This window comes from Excalfactoria chinensis, chromosome 26, assembly GCF_039878825.1.
Source record: "Excalfactoria chinensis isolate bCotChi1 chromosome 26, bCotChi1.hap2, whole genome shotgun sequence".
Lineage (NCBI taxonomy): Eukaryota > Metazoa > Chordata > Aves > Galliformes > Phasianidae > Excalfactoria > Excalfactoria chinensis.
In genome coordinates, this window is record NC_092850.1 from 889306 (window position 1) to 911734 (window position 22429).

General features: G+C 47.4%; 1 protein-coding gene across 2 annotated transcripts in view; it reads right to left on the reverse strand.

Moving 5' to 3' along the window:
• The window catches only part of STK11 (serine/threonine kinase 11), a 32081-nt gene that overhangs the window by 6147 nt on the left and 3505 nt on the right, over window positions 1–22429 (reverse strand). For both annotated transcript variants that reach the window (XM_072357373.1, XM_072357372.1), the window contains exons 2-8: window positions 18873–18956; window positions 15828–15917; window positions 15033–15165; window positions 14433–14569; window positions 13773–13900; window positions 8077–8134; window positions 1188–1381 (exon numbers count right to left, since the gene is read on the reverse strand). In XM_072357373.1, the coding sequence (XP_072213474.1) occupies window positions 1188–1381; window positions 8077–8134; window positions 13773–13900; window positions 14433–14569; window positions 15033–15165; window positions 15828–15917; window positions 18873–18956 (824 nt within the window). The remainder of the gene's footprint in view (window positions 1–1187; window positions 1382–8076; window positions 8135–13772; window positions 13901–14432; window positions 14570–15032; window positions 15166–15827; window positions 15918–18872; window positions 18957–22429) is intronic.

A 22429-nucleotide genomic window follows, 5' to 3' on the forward strand; every position in this document is an offset into this window, starting at 1 on the left:
TATAAATTACCCAGCTGCCACCGGTGAATCAGCACTTGGAAACAGATCTGCTTCACTTTGATGTGGTTCCCTTCATCTCAGGAGGCTCCACCTACGACCCACATATGTACCCATGTGTCTGCACAGCTGAGCAGAGCCCTGCTGGGGCTGGCACCCAGGGCTGGCACCCAGCACAGTGCCCAGCAAGGCTGGCTCTAAGCGAGGCTGTCTCAGCTCTTCTCCCCTTGGAAAGCTCTGTAATCTGGGCTCTCTCAAAGAAGTTTCAGGTATTCCCAAAGGAGTTTTGCTATTCAAGGCCTAATACTTTATTCTTCTGTGCTGATGCTTCAAAAAGTTTTCACCTAACCAGAGAACCAAGAGGAAAAAGCGGGGCCTGCAGGTATGAGACTCCTGCACAGGTAACATCAGACCGTGAGGGAGAAACCAAAGCAGCGTGGTTAGCCTTGAGCTACAGAAAGCAGGGCTTTCCCTGTGACATGGAAAGCTCAGCCAGATAACTCCTGTCACACTGTCATGAAGTGAATCAGCACTGCTGTTATGCGAGCTGTAAAGCTGAGCAGGCTTTGTAACACAGAAATGCTTTCAGTCTGCTGCTCACAAGTGCAGAGGGGGCAGAGGAAGAATACAGCTCGATCACCACCTCTCTATAGAAACCACATGGCTGAATCTACACCCCACTCTACTGACTTGGTTGGCTTACCTTAAAACAACAGGAAGTCCCCTATAAAGAAAGGGGCAATTCTGACACCGAGCTACAAAGACTAGAGCAGAAAACAAGAAGGCTCGGCACAAGGCTACAAGCACCCTTCTCTCCCAGATGTGCCATCTAGTCTGAACACTGAGTCATTTCAGGGCTGTGCTCCAAAATAACTCAGTGAGTCTAGCAAAGCCAACCGAGAGAATTAAGTGTGCTTGAACAACAGTTCAGTAGGAGTGAGCTATTACTGGATGAAGGAAGGAAATCAGCAGATGGGCAGCACACAGGAAGGGACATCCTGGCTGATCAAGTAAAGGACCAAAGCATCATGGCTCACTCACTGTGAGTCACTCACATCACTTAATAATCAATACTCTCTTCCACTGCCGAGAGGATGCATTCACATCCCAAGGCCTTTCCTTTAAAAACTTTAAATGGACAAGGGAAGAATCTCTTCTGCCCTTCTCCTCCCAGCATCACTCTCTCCTACCTGGTACTGTGAAGTCCTGAGTGTAGATGATATCATCTTCTATGTCATACAAGTCATCATCTTCGTCCTCATTGTAGCCATGCAGATCTTCCAGATAAGGCACCGCCGTCATACTTCTCCACTTATCCTTTGTTTCTGGGCTAGGAGGTATGGGCACCAGAGTCTCTGCCTGAGCGTGTTTCTTACGAAACCAACTGCAAAGAGTCCAAGAGAGACATTTCATCAGGACAGCTTTTCAGGAGGCAAAAAGAAGTGCTCAGTGGTACGGGATGATCCCATTCCACCCCCAGTTCAAAGGCACACAGCGTTAAAGAGAACTCCCAAGGCAACACTGTGCCACTGCAGGCACAACGTATCCTTCTGAACACAGCCTGGTGGGCACTGACATCAACCCCCCTCCCTCTACACTGTGGGCTGGATTCATTTGAACACTGGGACCCATTTCTCCTGGTCTGTGCAGAGCAAGAAAAGAAAGGATCTCATCGTATCAACTGCACTCGCGTGCTCATCATGCTGTATATTACGTGGACACCATTTATCTGCACAAAGGGATACTCAGCATCTTCCACAGCAGGAGGCAGCCTGGAAAGTCTCTTTTTTCCCCTGCTTTTCTATCTTACTGTAGGCCACCAATGCGTGCTGCCTTGGAATCAACTGAAAACACCCCACAAAGGCAGAGAAAGCTAAAAATACCACTTCACTGCCTGTTCACCTCCTGTAAAAGTGGCATTCTAATAAAGCCACTCAGCAAAAGGAAGGAGTTAGGAGATGAATGAAAGCGTAGCTACTGGGATGAATCAATTGGGATTGAAAGGAGGGATGGGCTTTTGCTCAAAGCTTTGCTTCCCAGTTGGGACTCTCCAGCATTCCTCTGCAATAAGATCGAGCTGCGGAGGAAGGCAGCCCCTCACCTTCTGCAGTACCAAAGAGTGAGGCAGTCCCTATTTCAGTAGGTGAAGTCTGTTGTGGTTCGTCATAGAACATGTCTGTGTCACACAGAACCACATCTGGCCCTTCCCTGCTCAGACTCCATAGAGGGATGAACCCCCCCCAAGTCACTGGGAGGTCAGCACATCCCAGTCAGGCACTGCCAAAGATCCACTGGCATTCCTACAGCTGCAGCATCTTTTGGGATGGTGACAGAATGTGTTAAGTTTGACCTCTGGTTCACACAGCAGCATTATGAGAGTGAAAGAAAGTTCAGGAAGCCAACAGGACCAACATAACTAGATTTGGACCAATGGTTTTAGCAAATCCTGCAGCTGGTTTCCTCAGCGATGTGCATGGCACACAATGCTCCTAATTTGATCATCTGATTTCCTTTCCTTATGAGACTGCTTCTATCAAGGAAGCGACTGCCAAGATAGCACACACTGCCTGGGCTGATCCAGCCTGCCAGGAGCACCCAGCACAACCATCACCTATTCCTGCCAGGGGCACTGGGGCTAAAGGGAACCAAAGTAAATGCCAGGGACCCGAGGAGAATGGAATATACAGGAGAAATGAGATGAGAATGACTGCCAAAGAAAGGAATATTTTCAAGTGAGAAAGCCTACAAATCTCCAGCAGCCAGTGTTTTTATTTTGCTGCATTTCAGCTCTGCCTCTTTCTTTCCTTCTGTCCTACTTGCCAGGAGAGTAAAAATAGGTTTTTATTAACAGCTGAAACCTGAATCACTGTACTCCACTCATAATGATCCCATCCTCCGGGAGGTGATTTCAAATACTTGCATATGCATGCATGGTAATGAGGCTATAGAGCGAGCAGAGAAATTCATTGAAGTTCTAAGAAAATCAAAGACCTCTTGGAAGGAGCCTCAAGCAATTCTTTATGGAGTAGCAGAGTATTTCCTGGCAAGCAATTTTCCAGCAGGGACAGCTCTCTACACCAGCACTAAATGTGATTAGTGAAGATTTGCTGTTCAGCTGAGGACCACAGGCTCCCACAAATGCCCTGCTCTGGCTCAAGGCGTTGCTGACCACTGGCTGAGCCACAGAGCAGCTCCATCCCATCAGTGCTGTGATGTGGATGGAACTGAGCACTCCCTCACTCTGCCTTCACTGATACAAGAACGCAGCCTGGGTCAGAGCACCCTATTTCATCATTTATTCCCAAACAATTTCACCAGAGACTTCTAAGGCAATAGCACCGGCACACAGAGCAGCTTACCTACTGTTATAGCAGGCTGCTGTTTAATTGGTTGAAGGACAATAAGCTTCTGCAGATCTCAGCAGCACTGCCTGCACAGAGCATCCTTTGGAAGAGGCAGGCTCCTCCACAGCCCATAAGGCTGTTTTTAGCCACTTCTGGGCCTTCAAACTGAGCAAAGGGAGCAGCAGCACAGAGATCACCTCTCACTACTTTGCAAGCCTGTCGAGAAAGCCTGCAAAGCACAGGCCAGCAGCACAGCATTAATTGTGAACCTGCCAGATAAGAAGCAGCGTCCAGACAGAGCTGCCATGATCTACAGGGAGCTAAGATAACAAGGGTCAAGGGCTGAATGAGAAAAAAGGGATCTGGGTCAATCAGTGCTTATTGAGTCTGTCTGCTTTGCAGCTTCCCAGCTCGAATTTTATATCAGAAGTCATCACTCGGCTCTTCTCAAGTTCTGGTATAAGCAAGGTTAAAATAAGAACCAGTAAGCACAGCTGCCTCTTCCAAATGCTTACAGCTAATTCACTTCCCATTCTAGGCCACAAATATTTCAGTTTGCTTGTTTTGGATATGGACAGTTTTCTCTGCAAGCAGATGTCGGGCTGAACATCGCTGTCCTGCCAGTGAGGAACAGCTATGAAAGCTTTGCCACCTCCCATGGTGCTGCATGAAGGCTCCAAGCTTCCAGAAAGGTCACCATAAGAAGCAGCCAACTGCATCCCTGCCCCACTCAGCAGGCACACAGCATGGCCCTGCAGCCACTGCTCCAACTCCTGGAGCAGAAGGAGGTGCTCTGCTCCTCAGATCAGCTTCATCACAACAAAGCAGAACCTAAACAGGTAAGAGAAGCAGCTCTCCCCCTGCTGATGCAAGACCCAGAGGTCACAGTTGGGACTCCTATGGAGAGAGGAGAGGTGTTCCGTGCACAGATAGATACTTGCTTTCATGCAGCAGACAGTCACATTACAAAACTGATCTGCAAAACGTGGGCAGAAGTACCAAAGCCTCCCTCCCACCCATGTGCCTGCCACAGGGAAGTGAGACAGACCCAGGTGCCTCCGCAGGAAAGGAAGAGAGCTCACATCACCAACACAAGGAGAGATCCCTGCATGACACCACAGCAAAGGGGTAGAAGAGTCCAGCAGTGCACACACCACAGTGCAGGTTAAGGAAAGCCCCTCCAAGATGGGCACAGAAGCTTAGGAGCACACTCAGCACCTGGGAAGGAATCCAGAGAGACAGAGGGGGCTCCCAGGGCTGCAGTGCACAGGCATGCAGCACAGCCCAGCACCCAGCAGCTCTGTGCTCTCAACCTTTGGGGCAGTCCTGGAGTCAGGAGCAGCACAGCATGTCAGCAAGCAGCACTGCTAACAAGAGTTGGAAGTGCCTTCCCTTCCTCACTATAAACTCTCGCAAACGTATCTATGACTGAACAAATTATGTGTGACACTTCTGGAGAAGGAAGGCAAGATGGTTGCCTTGGAAACAGGGGACAGAGGTAGAATTCTGCATCCACTTCATCACTTAAAGTGCTGCAGCAGGGTCAGTGAATTAGTTACAAACTGCAGTGTACAAGCATTAAGCCCTTCAGCAAAAGCACGAGGTAAAAGAGGAGACCATGAATGATCTGCAGAGAGAGGGCTGATTGCTCCCTGGCTCTCAGCAGCACATCCTCACTGCTCCACACCCCCACCCAGGAGTACACAGCAGTCACGGAGGTGAACTAAAAGTGTCAGTTTTCATTGAGCATCATCCTTCTCCAGATCCTTCTGGGAAGAACAGGTTTCAAGGCTCGTTCATTGTTATTCAGGGGTCACAGCTTCTGGAGGTTCAGAAACTTGGATGACAGGCTGGGAGAGTTTTTAATTCACTTCAGTTTACAAATGCTGGGTCTGCACCACACGCGTTGCTTTGAAATGCTTTTCAAACCTTCAAGAAATGGGCTGAGAGAAGTCAGCTCGGTCCTGCTGAATTACAAGAAAATGCTGAAGCATGAATTTGATGTGAGAATTCAGCTGCAAAAGTGAGGAGAGGAGGAAGGCAGCTGGCAAATGCAACACACTGGGCAGATTCTTCCTACAGAATTCTTCAGACAGGGCTGCCACTGCAGGGGAAAAGCACTCAGAATAGCTTGGAGAACAAAGGGAGGAACTGATGTGTTTCGCCCCATCAAGCTGCCTCCAGCAGCTACGGTGCTTCACCAAACAGCACTCGATTCCTGCTCAGTATTCCCCACATCCACTGATAAAACCCTGCACCGTCGGCGCTGCACCAGAAGAGAGAGGCACCACTTGACAGGGGGAGAAACACCAACTTAGCTTAGCTCAAGAGGGCTAAGAGGAGTGTAGAAACCCAAAATCACTGCTGACCATCACTCCTCCCTCCACTAGAAATCAAGGCACTTCCTACCTAAATGCCTTCCCTAAAACCCTCTGACAGTACCTGAATGACTGACTACCTGCTGTCCTTCCGATTGCTTTGTTCAGTTTTAAATAAAGCAGGGCCTGGTTAAGCGTAAGGGCAAAGCTTGCTTCTATTTAAAGAAAAATAAAGGAGAGAATCAAGCACTGGATTCTTCAACACAGTGCTGCCCCACAAAAAGGAGATGGGCAGCCACATCCAAAGCACAGGGCTGCAGGCTCCGCTGTGCGTGATGTAATTATTAGGATGCCACAGCAGGAGGAAGGAGGCAATTACTAATAGGGGAGAAAAGCCTGTTAAGAAGCACTGGCTAAGCTCACAGAAAACTAATAAGAGACCAAGCCTTGGAAACGCTCCTGTGTTCACAGGTACAGTCTCTCTCTTCAGCCTCTATCGGTGCTATGAGATTAAAGCCTCACCAGCAGCAGCTGTGCCCAATTAGAGGGCAGGCTGTGCCCACACAACACAGAGATGCTGCTGCCCCCCATGCCAGGAGCACGCTCTACTTCCTCCTGCTTGCTACCTCCAGGCAGGGTCTCTAGAGAAACCTCTTGGCTTCAGAGCTGATGCAAAAGCTCCCTCTGCTAAAACCAGGTATATAAGGAGCTGGGCGAGCAGCTCAAATCCTGGCACACAGTGGCACATGAGAACCACCTGCACTGTCCCAAGCTTAGGGGCAGCTCAGTGCAACACCTGGGCCCACAGCATTGCTAAGGAACAAGTGCTTTTGGTGTTTCACTGTTCTCATTGAAATACCTGCTAATCTGCTCCACGGAGTTGATTCCTGCCCTGCTTCCTCACTGTGCTTACTGACCTCGTAGTAGCTGCTCACCACCCAACGTCACTGCAGTGAGCAAAACTACTTCATTACAAAGCATCACAAAGGGATACAGAGCTTTGCTGTCTAGCTTGAAGCTCTCTAGCCCTCAGAGGAAGATGGGAGAAGGACTGTCACTAACAGCAAGAGCTATTGTTTCCAAGATCAGCTCTATACGGTGTTTTAAATGCTGTGTAGCATTTAAGAGGCCAGCCCCAAGCAGCATCTTTTGTAGTCAGCTATTTTACTGGGGAGCATGTGCATAGGGAAAGGCACTCTTGAAAAGCAAATGCCTGCTCCTATAATCGCCCAGACCCAGTGAAACAACCAATGCACAGCACTTGGTGACTATTAGAAGACTCTGCCTGACTGCTTAATTAATTACCCAGGCAGCTACATGAGACTTGCCCCCCTTCCAGCCCCTTTTGATCTTGGCAGGGGCACTTGCAGCTGCTCCTCTGCAGAAAACCAGTGCAGTTCAAGCCTGTCTGCTTCTGTTCTACAGCTCCTGCAGACATCTCCCATGCCATAACACCTACCAGGGATCACCATCTGACAGCACACTGCTACCCACTGCCACTTTTTTTTTCCCCTACCCTCAGAGAAACAAACAGAAACAATAAAAATAGTGCTCTTCCTGCCTGCAGGCAGCACAAAGCGGGTCCGTTGCCTTATAGGATCAGAGCCTTGTTTTTACAAGGCTCCCAGAAGCTTTCTGGGCAAGCTTGTAGGCAGGACCTCTGCTGAGCATCTGCGGTCCAGCAGGCAGCTCTGCATGTCCTCAGAAGCACTTCCTATTCAAACAGGAGATAAGCTAATGCAGCCTCCGCGCTGAAGCATCCTTATGATGCTTTTTTGTTCTTGTACTTTTATCCGCCCAGGAAATCTCTGCTCAGAGGCTGCATGTTCAAACAGAGCCTTTAAAAAAAGGGAGGGGGGGAAAAAAAACCCCTCAGATAACGACCTCTCCCCTTGTCATCCCCCCTCCACCCCCTCAGACAAAAGCAAGGATAAAGCAGAGGATATGGGGGAAGGAGGAGGATGACATTAAAGAGGAATAAAAAAATCCCATTGTCCTGGAACATACTGATTCCATATGGAGCAAACTCCAAGGGAAATTTCTGTCACCACTGTCCAGAAAACCAGCACGTTACTGAAAGCAGCTTCAGGGAAGCCCTGCTCCATCAATGCTAGCTGGCCTCTGAAACAAATTACCCAGAACCCTTAATTATCAAGAACCAGTCGCACTAGGAACACGTTTTCAACATATTCATTATTTACTGGTTAGCAATTCAAATGCTTTAACCGGATGCTCTAATAGGAGGAGGAAAAAAAAAAAGCCAAGTGGATGTTGCCAGAGCTCCAGCAGAGCTGGAGGAAGGTTATCTAGTGACTTCCATGTGTCTGCTGTCAAAAGGAAAAATGAGTTGAGAGCAATAGCACAGGTACATTAGCATAAGAAGCAGAATGACTAATAGGAAGAAGCTGAACACTCACTTGTGCTGCCTTATCTGCTGTATTGAAAATCTCTTGGCTGGGTCGTATTCAAGCATCCCTGAAAAGAAGGAGAAAAAGTCCAGGTGTGATCACAGAGGCTCTCAGCCAAGCTGAAGACGAGAAGCATAAAGCACTGCCCTCTCCTCCCACCACCCTGCCCCTGTGCCTGGCCCTCCTGGCAGCCTTGGGCACTATTACATGCAGAAATGTTTGCTGCATCAGCCCCAGAGAGCTCAGCACAAACCCCAAGCCCAGCGCTGACTCCTGATCCACCTGCAAGGTGGATACAACCTTTTCCCTCCTTCGCCCTGCAGGGACAGACTGTACAGCCCCAGATCACAAGCTCAAACGTGTCTCCAGGCAAGGAGCAGCAAAACTTTGCATTTCACAGGTAACACCATTGAACTTTCCCTGTAGAAGAGCCCAGGCCTTAGGCGTGACACATCCACCTGCTCAGCATCCCAGAAACTCTACAGTCCAGTGATGTCCTTCTATTCTGGAAGTACAGATGGGGAGAACTGACACAAATGATCCTACTGTCCATCCCGGCATCATCCATCCATCCATCCATCCACCCATCCATCCATCCTCCTGTCTGAGCCAGTTTGGATTTCTGGCACCCATTTCTAAGACCACTGGGATTAGGGTGAGGAGAGGGGAATGTGGAAAAATAGCTTATCTGTATTCTCCATGGAAAAGAAGGAGGTGGGTTCCTTAAAAAGCAGACTTATGAGATGCCCACTCTGCTCCACGATCTCAAAAAAGCTTCACAACTCCACAGAAGTGAGGATAGGAAATTTTGCTTTATTTTACAGGCTGTTCAATGGGACCTAATGAGCATCATCCAGCAGAACCCAAAATCTCTCCAACAGAGCTTCCAAGAATATATCCATCCAATGGGTGTTAAACTCACACTGCTGCACACTGCAAACAGCTTCGTTTCTGCTGGAGAAAAGCCTCTCACTGCTCTTGAAGCACCAGCACTGATGAGCACAAGGAGCAGGGCTTTGGGAAGAGGAGCCTGCAGCAAGCTGAGGTGAATGGAGACCAGGAGCAGAACAGACCTCAACAGAGAAAGGATGGGGCAACCTACTGTGGAGGGCCACTGTAAGGACAGGATCTTCAGATGAGCACTTGGGAACAGAGGGCTACAATGAGAAGCTGCAAGGGCCTTGCAGATGAGATTCTGCAGTGCTGCTGAACAAAGGTATTAGAAGAGAGAGATCAATATCTGTGTGATCAGAGCTGATTAACAACACCTTCCTCGTCAGTTCAGTCTGCATCACACTACTAACACCAACCACCCGGGGATGACTGCAATTACACAAAAGAACCAAAATAAAACCAAAAAACAGGAAGCCACCACTACGACTACCTACGCTTTTGTAAGGCTTGCACACCCCAAACAAGTGCTTAAGGAAACAAGCTTTTGATATCTCACTGTGACTCCGGTTTTCTTGGGATCAGTTTTAGCCTGTATCCCCACAGGCCCAGCAAGGATGCAGAAGTGCACCCCTAAAAGCACTGAGCTGAGTCTCAATTCCAAACCTGACAGCAGGTTCCTTTTACACGGTGCTCTTGGAGCTGCCATTTCTGGAGACAACATAAAAAGGTTGGGAAAACACATTAGGAAAGCCTGGTCCACTGCATCACGCCAAACCAAAGGGATTTTAGAAAGCTCACAGTTGAGGATCCAGCCCTTTGCCATGTCTGCTTGTCTAAGAGGTGTTCAAGACTAGAGAATACGGCAAGAAAAGGCACAGTGTGAAAGGACTGATGTTATTTTCCCCTCAAAAACCAACACGCTGCTTCCCATGGCAATCTGAAAAGGTTTATCAGTGCTGATGGCAGCAGGAGTGGCATCACTATTGATCCACATAATATCACTGTGATGGAAGTTAAGTAAAACCAACCATGGGAAAACCTGTCGGGTGCACCACAAGCATCTGAACTCGAGGCACCAGAGCCTTCAGCATTCAAGGCTTTAGACAGAGCTGAGCAGAAATGCACTCTTGCCTCGCTGAGACCACAAAACCCACCACATGGCTACGTCACATAGCTGAGCTGACAGCAGCTACAGCAGCAGCTCCTTGCTTGAGAACCCTCAGCCTTGAGAGCACTTGCTTACATTGCGCATTTTCCCCCATAAGCAGAACAAAGCCTTGCAAAGAAGCAACCAGCAGACCAGACTTGCAACTGGACCAGAACTGGGAGCATGTGGAGCTGAAAATGGTACATTCTTGTAAATACTGAAGAGCAGCAAGGCTAAGAGAAACGTAAGGCACTCATTAGATTGGTGCAAGCAGAATAAGGTTCTAGAGTAAGTTATTAAGAGGGGTCTGGCAGCACCAGACACAAACTGCTATGATGCAGAGCTGTACTGTTCTCTCACCATCAATTAAAAAGGCATAAATAAGGTAAACGAGCAACAAGAAAGCTTCCTTTAAGGACAAGGATTATATTTGGGGCAACGTTAGAAAGAAAACAGAGCATCCAATCATTGGAAATGTACATTGATGTGCTCGGCTGTGACTCACTTGCGGCAGCCCTGTGGCTGAAGTCCTGCGATTTCATCACGACAAAACATCATGTCCTGTTCACCAGGCAAAGCATCACGAGCATCTGCCCACAGTAACCACACACACTCTCTACCATTTACGGTAAAGATCTCCATGCAGATTATCTGCAAGTGGAGAAGAGAGGCTGCAATGGGGAGAATCTTTGGGAAGATGCTTGGCTTGCAAACCTCGACCCCATGGGATTCCAGCAGGACCCGCTGTGCCCATACATGGGATGTCATGCTTGTTGCAGCAGTCTCAAACCCCTTTCAAATTCTGCCAAGGGACGATGTGAGCACCAGAGACCACGATCCTGTTTGAGCTCCTTGTCGCAGACAGCAGCTCACACATCTGAATAATCCTGAGCAAGCAGAGTGTTACATCACGTAGAACGTCTGCTTAAAAAGCAGGCAGCACAATCTAGAGGATGTTCCTTCAGAGGCAAGAAGAAATCCAACAGTTCAAGTCCATTGAATTTAACCTGGGTTTTCCTTGAGTCTTTAACTCAGCAACCACTTTAAGCCATCGATATAAAGCAGAAAAAGCCCAAGTTGTGAAGTGAGATGGATTTTCCTCCTCTCCTTCATTCTCCACAAGCACAACCAGGTGTTCTGACCAGAAACTCCTCAGCAGAAAAATGCAGGACACGATGCTGGATGGTTACAGGCCCCAGCTCAGGGGATTCCTTGTTACTACTGCATTAAAGCGTCCTATCTTCATCAGAGAACGCATCCCTGACATTTAAGGTCACAGCAGTTATACAGAAGAAAACAACGCTGAGACACCAACCAACTTGTGCCCAGTCACACAGTCAGCCCGCAGCAGAACCTGGACATAAACCCAGATACCTAATGCAGAGAGTGCAGGCTCAAAGCTTCAGAGAAAGCACAAAGTATATTAGAATAGGGGGTAAAAGCTCACCCTCTGCATTTTTCTTGCTCAGAAGTGAACTGCGCAGGAGTCGATCAGTCACACACAGATGCTGACAGAAGGACCTTAAGGCTATTTGCAGATGCTTCCATTCTGGCACATCCTTTCTGTCTGCAGACGCAGAAGGCAGAACAGCACCAACCCCCTTCCCATCAGCAAAGAGCACGGCTAAAGCTTTGTTTCTGATTAAGGGACAAAAAGAGGGGCAGCATCCCACCTGGTTGGTTGAAGTAAACTGCCACAAGTCAGATACCACAGAAGTTTTAAGCCCTCTAAATTCTGCTTTTTTATGCAAAGTGGGACATAGAAGTGAAAACAGGGGAAAAGAATAAAAACTCTGCTTCAAAAATGATCAACTAAGGGGCAGAAAGCCCTCAGAGGTAAATTCAAGCACTTGTTTTCATGGGCAAACTGCTACAATGGTCAACATGACTCTTATAGCCAGAAAGGAAACAAGCACTTTGCAGCATGCTGATTTCTCCTCACATTAAGGACAGAATGAGCACTTGCAGCACTGCAGAGTGCTCTAAAAGTTGTTTAGAAACAACACGAAAGCCAAATATAACCTACAGTAAGACAGAGCTGAGCTCAGGGTGACTGTGCTGCTATATGAAGGCATCAGCCTGCCACAATGCCTGATATGCAGCTTTGGATTCCATTTCAGCCTCCTGCAGCAGCAGGCACCTATCAGGCTCCTTGTTTAATGTGAGGCAGAAGGAAAAGTGAGTCTGATTCTGAGTCTCATCCAGGGGATGGAAAAGCAACAAGAGGGAGTTACTTTGCTAATGGAGCATAAAGGTTTGAAGCTATCAATAATCCGAGGACAAGAAAACACAACCACTCTTTCTCTGGGGATGATGCTAAGTGCAACTGTGAGGCTTACCACAAACTTCATCTGTTTCTGCTGGATGCTTTAGAAGACTGCTACCAGGCTAGATGAACCTTTGGATTTACTTCATTTGGGCAAAACCTGAGCTCCATACGTAGATTGAGACATTGCTGCCTGGGGCAACAGCACAGCAGCCAGAAGTGCTGGGCCTTCAATTGTAGCTACATCTGCAGCTACACCTGATGCAGTGGCTTCCAAAAGCTTTTCAGGACAGTCAGTGTTTTCTGAAACATGTGCAGATTACTTATTCCATCATCAGCATAGGACCAGAGAAGCTAAGTCAACCTCTAACAAGGAGGCCCGCAGAAAGTCTGTACTGCAGAGGTAGAGAAGCCAGCCATTTGTAGGGCAAATAAAGGCCGTGAATGCTCTGAAACCCTTAACTTTATGGCAAACCACAAACTGCAGCAGCACTGTGCTGTCCTCAGTACAGTTACAGCAGACAGCCCCCTGGTTTAGCAATAAACACTCATATCAGGAGCAGACCTGACGACACCACGGACAGCAGGAAGCAAAGCTGACTCAGCTTCCTCAGTGCCCCGTAGCCACTCACCCACACTCATCTCCAACTACTTGCAAAAATGAAACAAAAAAAAAGCTTGGAACAACAGAGCTTTGTTTCATATTTGAAGTCAGACTCTTCTTGAATGGCCAAAGACAAAGGGAAGTGAGTAAACCTGTGCTGAGGAATGTGGAGCATACTGTACCTATTCCTCTAGCCAGGCAGCAGAAACTCTGACCATGATCTCTCCCACATGCTGGAAGCACATTTGACCTGCTGCTACACAACCAGCCAACCCTCTCCTCCTATCCAAAAGGAGCTACTCCTGTCTCTACTACAAGTACCAGCAACTTTGCTCCAATATCTGCAACCGAGATTTTAGGGGAAGGGAGAAGACAACTGGGATTAAAGCACTTTGAGAGCAGAGGCTGATGAGGAAGGACAGCAGAACCCGAGTACTCATCATTTCACAATACAGAAAGCCTGGGCAAGGAAATTAATCAAGTGTCCTCACTTGACACTTAAATTTAACCTCGTGAGCTTTGTCTTCAGCTTTAAAAGCTGCTTGGAGAACAAGAATCCATGTAAGAACCAACCTTACAAAGTGCAGCCCACTCAGGTTTTACTGCACCTCAGGAGAACACCAGTACTGAAGATCTTTGTCTTACCCCAAGATAAATAAGCCTACCTCCCTTTCTAATAGGATCCTCTACCATCACAGGATAGTCAGAATGAATTCTCCCCAACCTTTATGAGCAGAGCATGTGCTGCACCTCTACATTTTCCCCATTCACTCAGAGCCACCTGGGAGACTCACCTCTCAATAAGTCTGAGAGTGGAGGACCACAATCCTCTGGAATTGTGAAGTCACCTTTCCCGATGTTTTCAAATAACTTATATATATTATCCCCTTCAAAGGGGTATAGACCCGTTGTAATGTTGTATCTGTAAAGGCAGAAGGAGAAGCTGTATGAGATAAAGCACACAGAACAGGTGCACAGCTCTCACGTGACAGCATAAACCAAAAGAAGGTGAGAGGAAACCAAAAGATGGATATCTGGCAGTATTTGGAATGCCTGTCCTAACTTCATCTTCCTATATCACAGCCTCTTCATTCACATGAGTCAATAGCACAAAGACATCTCCCTGACAGGCTGGGATGGAAGAAACTTTTAAAAATAAATACTAGAGATACAAGCACTTTGTGGTTTCTATTATTACAGCAGCTGCGTATCTCAGATGCTGAGAAATGGCTGGCAGAGACTTACTCACTAAGAGTGGAGATGACTTTATTCAGGGTTGCAAGCACTTCAGGGAACACACACACATCCCAAGGATAGGCCAAGCTGCATAAACCCTCCCCAACCTCCCCAGCACCATGCACAAGAACAATGATGACAGCAGATTGCACAAGACCGAGCTATTTGGGGACGTGTAATTTGTCATTGCAATTCCTGGATGCTGCATGGGCACTTACAGTGTGACCCCTGCGGACCAGATGTCTACTTTAAAGCCTGAAAAGGTATCAAGGCCATTGGCAATTTCTGGTGGCTGGAATGCTGGCGACCCTTGGCTCGTTCGGCACGTGTCATCCTCTGCAAATGGATGCAATGCCTGCAGCAAAGAGACCCATTAGTTTCAAACTCCCAAGGCATGCAAGTTTTAACTGGTCAAAAGGGGAAAACTCTGCTACTGAACGTCTACTTACATATCATGAGAACCTGCAACTGTAATTAAATGCCATCAGTGACATTTCCCGCACCAATCTTACCTAGCTAAGACAGTCTCCATATATTTAAAAGTACAAGGTTATGCTGCTTATCAATTTCACCACACTTCTGAGCTTTTTTGGGTTTATCTGAGATTAACATCCTCCTCTAAAAGCTTCCTGGATGGAAGTTTGGTGCTGTTATCAACAACGAGATAAAAGTGTTTTGCCAGTTACAATAAATATTCAGCAGAACCACTCCAGAGCATTCTGCGAGTTCAGCAGAACAATCAATAAGCCAATCGATCCCATAGAAGTGATATGAATCCAGAAACTCACACGTCCCACTTCACTGCAGTTCTCACTTACCTCTGCTACGCCTAAATCGGATATTTTCAGCGTCCCATTGGTGGTCAGCAGGAGGTTCCCAGGTTTTATATCCTTGTGGACGATCCCTTGGCTGTGCAAGTATTCTAAGCCATCTATAAGCTGACAAAAGTACCTAGAGGAGCAGGGGAAGAAAACAAGAGTCAAGCACTTCCAAAGATTAAAAGCATGAACCACCAATACTACATAAAGCATTGAGCAGTGACAGCATGGCAACAACTGCTCATGCACTTATCTTTAATCTCATGGCATGCAGAAATATTACCCATCCTAATGCACCTGCATTTCACTGTGGCCACCTATAACCTCAGACACCCATCTCCAGCACTTTGAGGTCCCTTTACTTGCACAGTGCAATGGGCTTCAGATCAGCCTGTCCACCAACAAGCTAACAGACCATGCTGGATATTGACAATTCTTCATCCATTAGAGGTATTTCATCTTTTCTTTCCTGACTCTGAGCTGCTCGCATCATCCCATTTAGAGCAAGCAAGCCTTCACAGATTCCTCCGCTGCACACATCCTAGCAGAATGACATGGGAAGGCCAGCAAAGGTTGTCATGCATCACTTAAAGCAAAACAAAAGCAGAAAGATGCCTTTCTCCTCAGAATCCAAGGGTTCTTTCTGCCATTCTTTCATTAGGTTCCCCCCCATGGATGTAACAAATGGGCTCATTACACCGAGTTAGTTTTACTCAACAGGCAGCCAGCAGAGTATACCCTTCAATTTGGAAGATCAGTGATGAGAAGCTGATGTAGGAACAAACCTGTACTTACCCATGAGCCTGAAAAACTGGAAACCTCTTTTCTGGGACACTGTCGAGCATCTCCTGCATCCCACACACACAGTACTCCATCACCATATACGTGAAGGCAGTGTTAAGGAAGCTTCAGAGTGAGCTGCTTTCCAGGCAGATGCTGCATGAGGACTGCAGCCCCATTCTCAGCTGCCTACAGGAAGATGCTATGTGCCCTTTCATACCTGGGACGTAAGTGAGCTCCTATGCCCTCATTGAGGTTGTCATTCTTCATTTCCCCACCCAGAAAGGTGCATACACACTCCTTAACTGCTGCTGCTCACCCCATCCTCACAGTAGCATTTCACTGACAGGAAAGGAACCCTAGAGAGAGTTGGGAGGCTTTATGGAAAACACACAGATTAAGAAAATCTACAGGAGTGCCAAGAGCTGGTGGCACTTCTTAGTATTTGTTCTCTTCCAGCATGTCCCAGTTTTCATCTCCTTATGTCTCAATGTTGGGGTTATACAATGGAAGTGACAGAAGTGCCCGGAGCAGTCATTGCTCTGCTCCCTTCTCCCAGGGCTTGGAAAGGCACAGTGCACACTGAGGGGCTGTGACAGACCCTGAGACATCTGGTGGGTTGGCAAGGCAGTGCAGCTCTGAGATGCAGAGTGCAGACACGGGCATGCAGACAACCCATATTCTCCAGTAACAACACATTTCTTCAGTCACTAATTAATCCTAGCAGATGCCTTCTTAACCTAAGCCCAAAATAAAGTTGTTTATCTCCCAGGATGCTCTCGAGGCAAAACAGGCTAAAGAGATGACCTGCATTTTAAGTGGGATCCAAGTTAGAAACTGCTGCCCTTGTGTAGAACATCCCACCTAGCTCCAAACCCTTGACAAATACTCTGCATTAATGCTTGTGCCCCCACATGAGGATCTTCAGAGAGATGCTGAAGTGCTGTAGATTTTGTGATAGGCACAATTGATCAGTAGAAGCCAAAACAGCAGCAAGAGCCCAACTTTCATTCCTATAAATTCTTACCCCAGTAAAAGGATAGGGATTATGTGTATCACAGTGATGTGGAAGACAACAACTCTCCCCATCTTCAACAAAGCAATACTTACAATGGATTATACGGGCTACCAGTTAGGAAACAAAGCTCAGCTCTCAGTCTTTCTAGAAAGAACCACCTGATTTTTGGCTTCATCACCTGCTTCTCACCCCCTCCTCTACAGCTGCCCATTCCTGGCCGGTCAGCCAGATTCCAACACAAACTTCCAGGCAGAGCAGATTTAACACAGGTGCCCCCAAGACAAGCAAAGCTCTCATTTCTACTCATCAATAGGCTTCTGCTCCCACGCACAGCTGCACACACTGCTAACAGAAGCTGTCAAGTCAGGGTGCCAGCTGCGATGCTGCTTGTTCAACAGGGGTTATTTTCTGCCTGGATCAGTTCTCCATTCATCACCAGCGCTGCATTCCCAGCATCAGCAGGTCAGCAGAGCAACCCATTAAATACTAAAGGTGCTCGATGTTTTTAATCCAGTCATCACAGCTTTCCTATTACCAAGGAAATCTTTGAAGGCTTTGACTAGAAAGGCAAGCTGTTAGAACAGCACCTTCCTGGGAATAAGCACAGCTGAAGCCTGCACTTCAGCAACACAACACCAGGGCAAGAATAGAATCCTCCCTTCTTTTAAGGGCCAGTTTCAAATGCAGCGTTGTTCATTCTGGAAAGAAGGATTTTTTTCTGCTTTATTTTCCCCTAAATAAATAACAGGGAAGGAGTAAAAGCATCCCTTCTAGCTTAGAGAGGTCAAAACTTTTCTGAATGACCATTCTGGGTTGTCATCACCTACTACCAACACACGAGGTCTCTCTTGGGCTCCTTTTCGACACACTTCTCCGTCAGCATCCCAGCTTCTTAATTAAGTGGTATCTTTCTGCAGACAGTAATTGAATTACAGTCCCTTCAGTCTGTTAAGGCTACAAAACACAAGTGAAAGTTGTCATGCTTTTTTATATCAGTGATTTGGTGGCAGGGAATTTGATCTAATTAAAGCACAAAATTAAATGACCCGTTTTGTGAAGTACTGTTAATTGCGAGACGGTATTTGGAAAACGCTGTCAAAATAAGAGCAGCTATTTGTAACACAGACAACAGCAGATCAGCTCAGTAAGCTTACAGACTGGTCCAAGGGCACTCACTAGGAACCTTCCAGCCACCCACCTTCATTTCACTCACGTTAAGGCACAGGAGCACATCAGTTGGTGTCTGGGTATGTTTGTAAGACACCTTGCATTGGAACAGCACATTGAAGTCTGAGAGATGTGCTGAGATCACAAGGCACAGCTCAGTTTCCAGAGCTGCACGTCTCACAGGAGCAATACACTTCTTATCTCATGACCATTACAAGCTGGAGGTCACTGAAAGCACAAGGGACATTCACACGAACGGCAGAGCACAGCAAACCCAGGCAGGAGCCCATCTCATCTCATGCCAGACCACACGACCCGGCTGTCCCTGTGGAAGGCAGCACTGCTGATATCCAGATGCCACAACACATGGATTTTTATTTATTTTTCATTTTTTCCAAGGGGTAAATAATAAATAAATACACGGAACCATTGCCAAGGGCGTAAAGGAAAAAAATACGACAAAAACTTGACAAAAATGGACTTTTTGCAAAGCATAAACAGTAAGAGATCCAACTTTAAGGGAAAAAAAAGCTCTGACACACCACCAGCAGCACAAAGTGACAGACCTGCAGCTGCTTTCATGCCCGAGTGGGGAAGATCACATAATAAAACAGCCCTGGAGGGGCAGTTCTTTCCTATTGCAGTCCTGTATGTGTAACCTGGGGACAATATTTTACACTGAAGTTGGGGAACTTTAAGAAAGCATTAAAAGTGGAAGCACTCCAGGCACGCAAGAGGTTTAATGCTAGTGAAAGCAATTGTAAGTGTAAGGAACATTCAGAAGAGCCTCAACAAAAGCAGAATTATAGTGATTCAGCACTACAGTGGAAAATAACAAGAATTCAAACCTTCAAGCGCTGCGTTAAAAAGGATATATTTTCTGCTTCTCTTCATTGTATAACACATCTACCAACTGGATAACATTTTTGTGCCGCAGTCGTCGCAGGAGCTGAATTTCCCTGCAGGAAAAGAAAAGGAAAAACATTACATTTTCCAAGTCTATTTCCTTACTGTGGAATGAAACTAATGTTTCTAAATCACATGGATGGTTACACTTCAGGCTGTATTAGTCCCAGCTGCTTCACTGAAGGTTACCTCTATAGAGAAGGCCTTGTGTGGTCCCGAGCTCCAGGCCAGCCCATAACAACACTCCCTAGGTGCTGGATACAAGGAGAACCATTCCCACTAACACCATGCAGCCTTAGGTCCCCCAGCCAGGGATCCTGTCCAGCAGAAGACAGAAGATAAACTACAAAACCCAGGGAAGGTGCCTTGCCACCCTTTCCCTTTGGCAATGGAAATGGACCCCTGGGTGCCATCTCACATCTACTGTTTAGATCTTGGTCTCCTGCAATTTTGTACTCTGTCCCAAACTACCGAATTTCAGTATCTTTTACATTCAAGTCAGCCTGCAGAACCCCACTGCTGCCAGCTGTAAGGAGGAGAAACAGGAGGATCAGGCCAGGCAGGTCGGAGTGCTCTGGCTGGCAGTGCAGGCACTCAGCTCCGCTCCACTGCTCTGCTCCAGGCAGGTCCTGAACCACAGACCAGCTCCTCTTCCTACCACTGCTAAGTCCCTTAGAAAAGCAGGGCCACGTTTACCAGCCTGCACTGCGAGGAACTCGGAGCACAGCTTCAGAGGGGAGAGCCTCTGCCCAAGCACAATGCATGGAGCTCAGAGAGCTCCCACCCCTTGCTTGCACAATTAGACCATCTCCACTAACGAGCAGAATGACTTGGTGCTGCACCGTGTCCGATTAGCAAACCAGTAACAGCTCCTCCAAGGAGCAGGACAGAAGCAGGCTTTAAGAATTAGGATATCTGAACAGAAACTTGGAATAACAAGGCAAAGCTCGGAAGAGTGTTTAGTTTAAATGGCAGGCAGATTTGCAAAGTGATGCAGCTGCTCTAATTATAGTAATGACCAAAAGGCCGAAGTGGATTAAATTAGCATAGAACTGCAGCCAGCATTAGTGGAGCTCTAAGAAGTTCCTGCATAATGAAGGGAGATGGCTGAGCTCAGACAGAGCAAACACACATTTAAGTAGGACTGCTTTCTGCGAAGGCAGAGAGCTTCCAATATTAGGAACACGTTTTAAATCCTCATCCTAGCAGCTCATCCCCTGTAACGCCGCTTGAAAGCACAAACACCAATTCCTCCCACCTTTAAAAGCCTGATAAATATTGCATATTTCTGCCATTTCTCCCCCCCCAAAGGACACCGTGAACCACCAATCCCAAACAGCAATGAAGCACACCCACATCTGGGGCAGGGGCCAAGCAGCCCATTTCCCAGAGGAGATTATTTTTAGCTCCCCTTGCATACTGAAAGGGCAGAGGAATGGAAGCAGCCCGGCCACAGCCACCTCCGATCCCATTTGGTTTTCAGACTTCATCACTTAAATGGACCTCAGTACTTACATTGTCAGAAGTTGCCTGTATTTACCTCCACCCCCCAAAGGCTAACCATACAGAGCACTCCACCCTGCTGCTTTCTTTGCACTTTGCACTGTGATGTTTCAATGACAGTGCTGGGAAGCCCCGTATCCCTGCAGCTCATCCATGTTTTCCAGACCTCACCAGCTGCTGCAACTTCATCTCCTCGTTCCTTCTGAAAAGCAATATGGAATTTAAATCGTAATCCTTGTTTTTTGCAGTCAGATCTCTCTCCCAGCAGAAGGGAGGGCAATTGATCTGAAGCAGAGCCAGGTGTTTGGGTGCTTCACTGCGCTACGCAGGGCCAGGAGGATGGCAGAGGAAACTGACACCTAACACAACCCATGGCACAGCACTGTGCCACCCATCCCACCCCACCCCAGATCTCCCCTGTTGGATGGGCTGGCTGGGATGAGTCAGCTTTGAGCACACACCCTGCAGCTCACTGCAAGCCCTTCCTTCAGCAGGCCTCTCAATTTGCAAGCCCACATCAGCACATTGCAGGCCTACTGCACATTTCCAGCCTCAGAAGAATTCTAATGAGCATATATTCAAATCTAAGTAATCACCCAGCATGGTAAGTACAGTACAAGACACTGGGGATATGCGTAGAAAGTCCCAAACACTTAATTAAAATGGGAGGCTATTAGCACACGGTTTTATTAAACTTCTATTAAACTATTATTCTTCCACCTTTCTGGCAATCCTACTGAACTCTTTCTTGGCATCAAGTGGAAGCAGCAAATAGCCACAGCACCAGCTGGCTCAACAAGCCACCCCAGCCTCCCTTTGTAGAGACTGAGAGCACACAGAGATCCCCACACTGAGTTAGGAGATGTGATGCAGAGTTTAAACTCCAGTATGAGCGTTGAGGGCTTACAGAGCTCTTCCAGGCCAACCTTCCAGGAGCAGAACTGGATGATTCATGGGAATAGAGAAGAATCATCCCATTTGCTATGAGAACCCCGTAATGTATTTCAGCCCCAACCTTGAGGGCCCAGAACTGCACAATAAGACCCACATCCCCTGCTGCAGTGCCTGCCCTGTGTGCCCAGGCTGCAGTATGGGTGCAGGCCTGTCCCACCCCCCAGGCAGCTCATTACTCCCTGCTTGTCATTGCTCCCTGTGTATGACTTGCTCATGTAATTACTCAAGAGCTGACGGCCTAGGAACTGATTTCTAGGGAATTTCTTGGACAACACACAATTAATAGGAGCTTCGTCTTCACCTCTGCAGCAGCAAAGCAGAAACACCCTGGGATAACTGCAGGGGCATGAGGCCATTATTATAAATCAATTACATCCCTGCCATACAAACCAAGCTCGGTTAGAAACCAAGATGGGAGATCAAACTGCTGGAGGAATGAGCTCCGTCTTCACAGTTAAGGAAGAAGAAAAACAAAAGGAGGTATTTTGAGACAGAAATAGTACAGCCGCTCAGCTCCACTGCCAGGGCGCTCAAACACATTAGCAGCATAATGTGAAGTTAAGCTCATAGAGGAGGCTCCGCTTCAGATGTGACTCTGTGACCTGCAGCAAAGCAAACAACTCACTACTCAGGAGTCCCACTCTCATCCACCTCTCATACCCAGGGAGCAGCTGCCTGCATCCTGCCCTAAGAGCCCTCTGCCTGCACGTACTGCTGGGGGTGCTGGCAAGGCAGTGAGCACGGAGCAGCATTTCCATGCCAGGGATAAGAGAGGAGGCTTTTCATCTCAAAGGGCACCAGTTGAAGTCAGGATGTTTGCAAAGATTACACAGCTCATCACAATCATATCTGACACGTACCACGCTGCAGACACCCTTCTGCAGATAAGGCCACCAGCAGGACTGCAAGTCTCACTAACAGGCATTACATGAGTGAAGTAATGAGCAACTTTCAACAAAGAACGTGAACCAAATTGTGCTGTTTGGTTCTACAGACTGAGGTTCTTCTTTTTATGACATGCCAACAGCTTGCAGGGTATCAAGCACCCAATAAAGCCGTTCAAATGGAG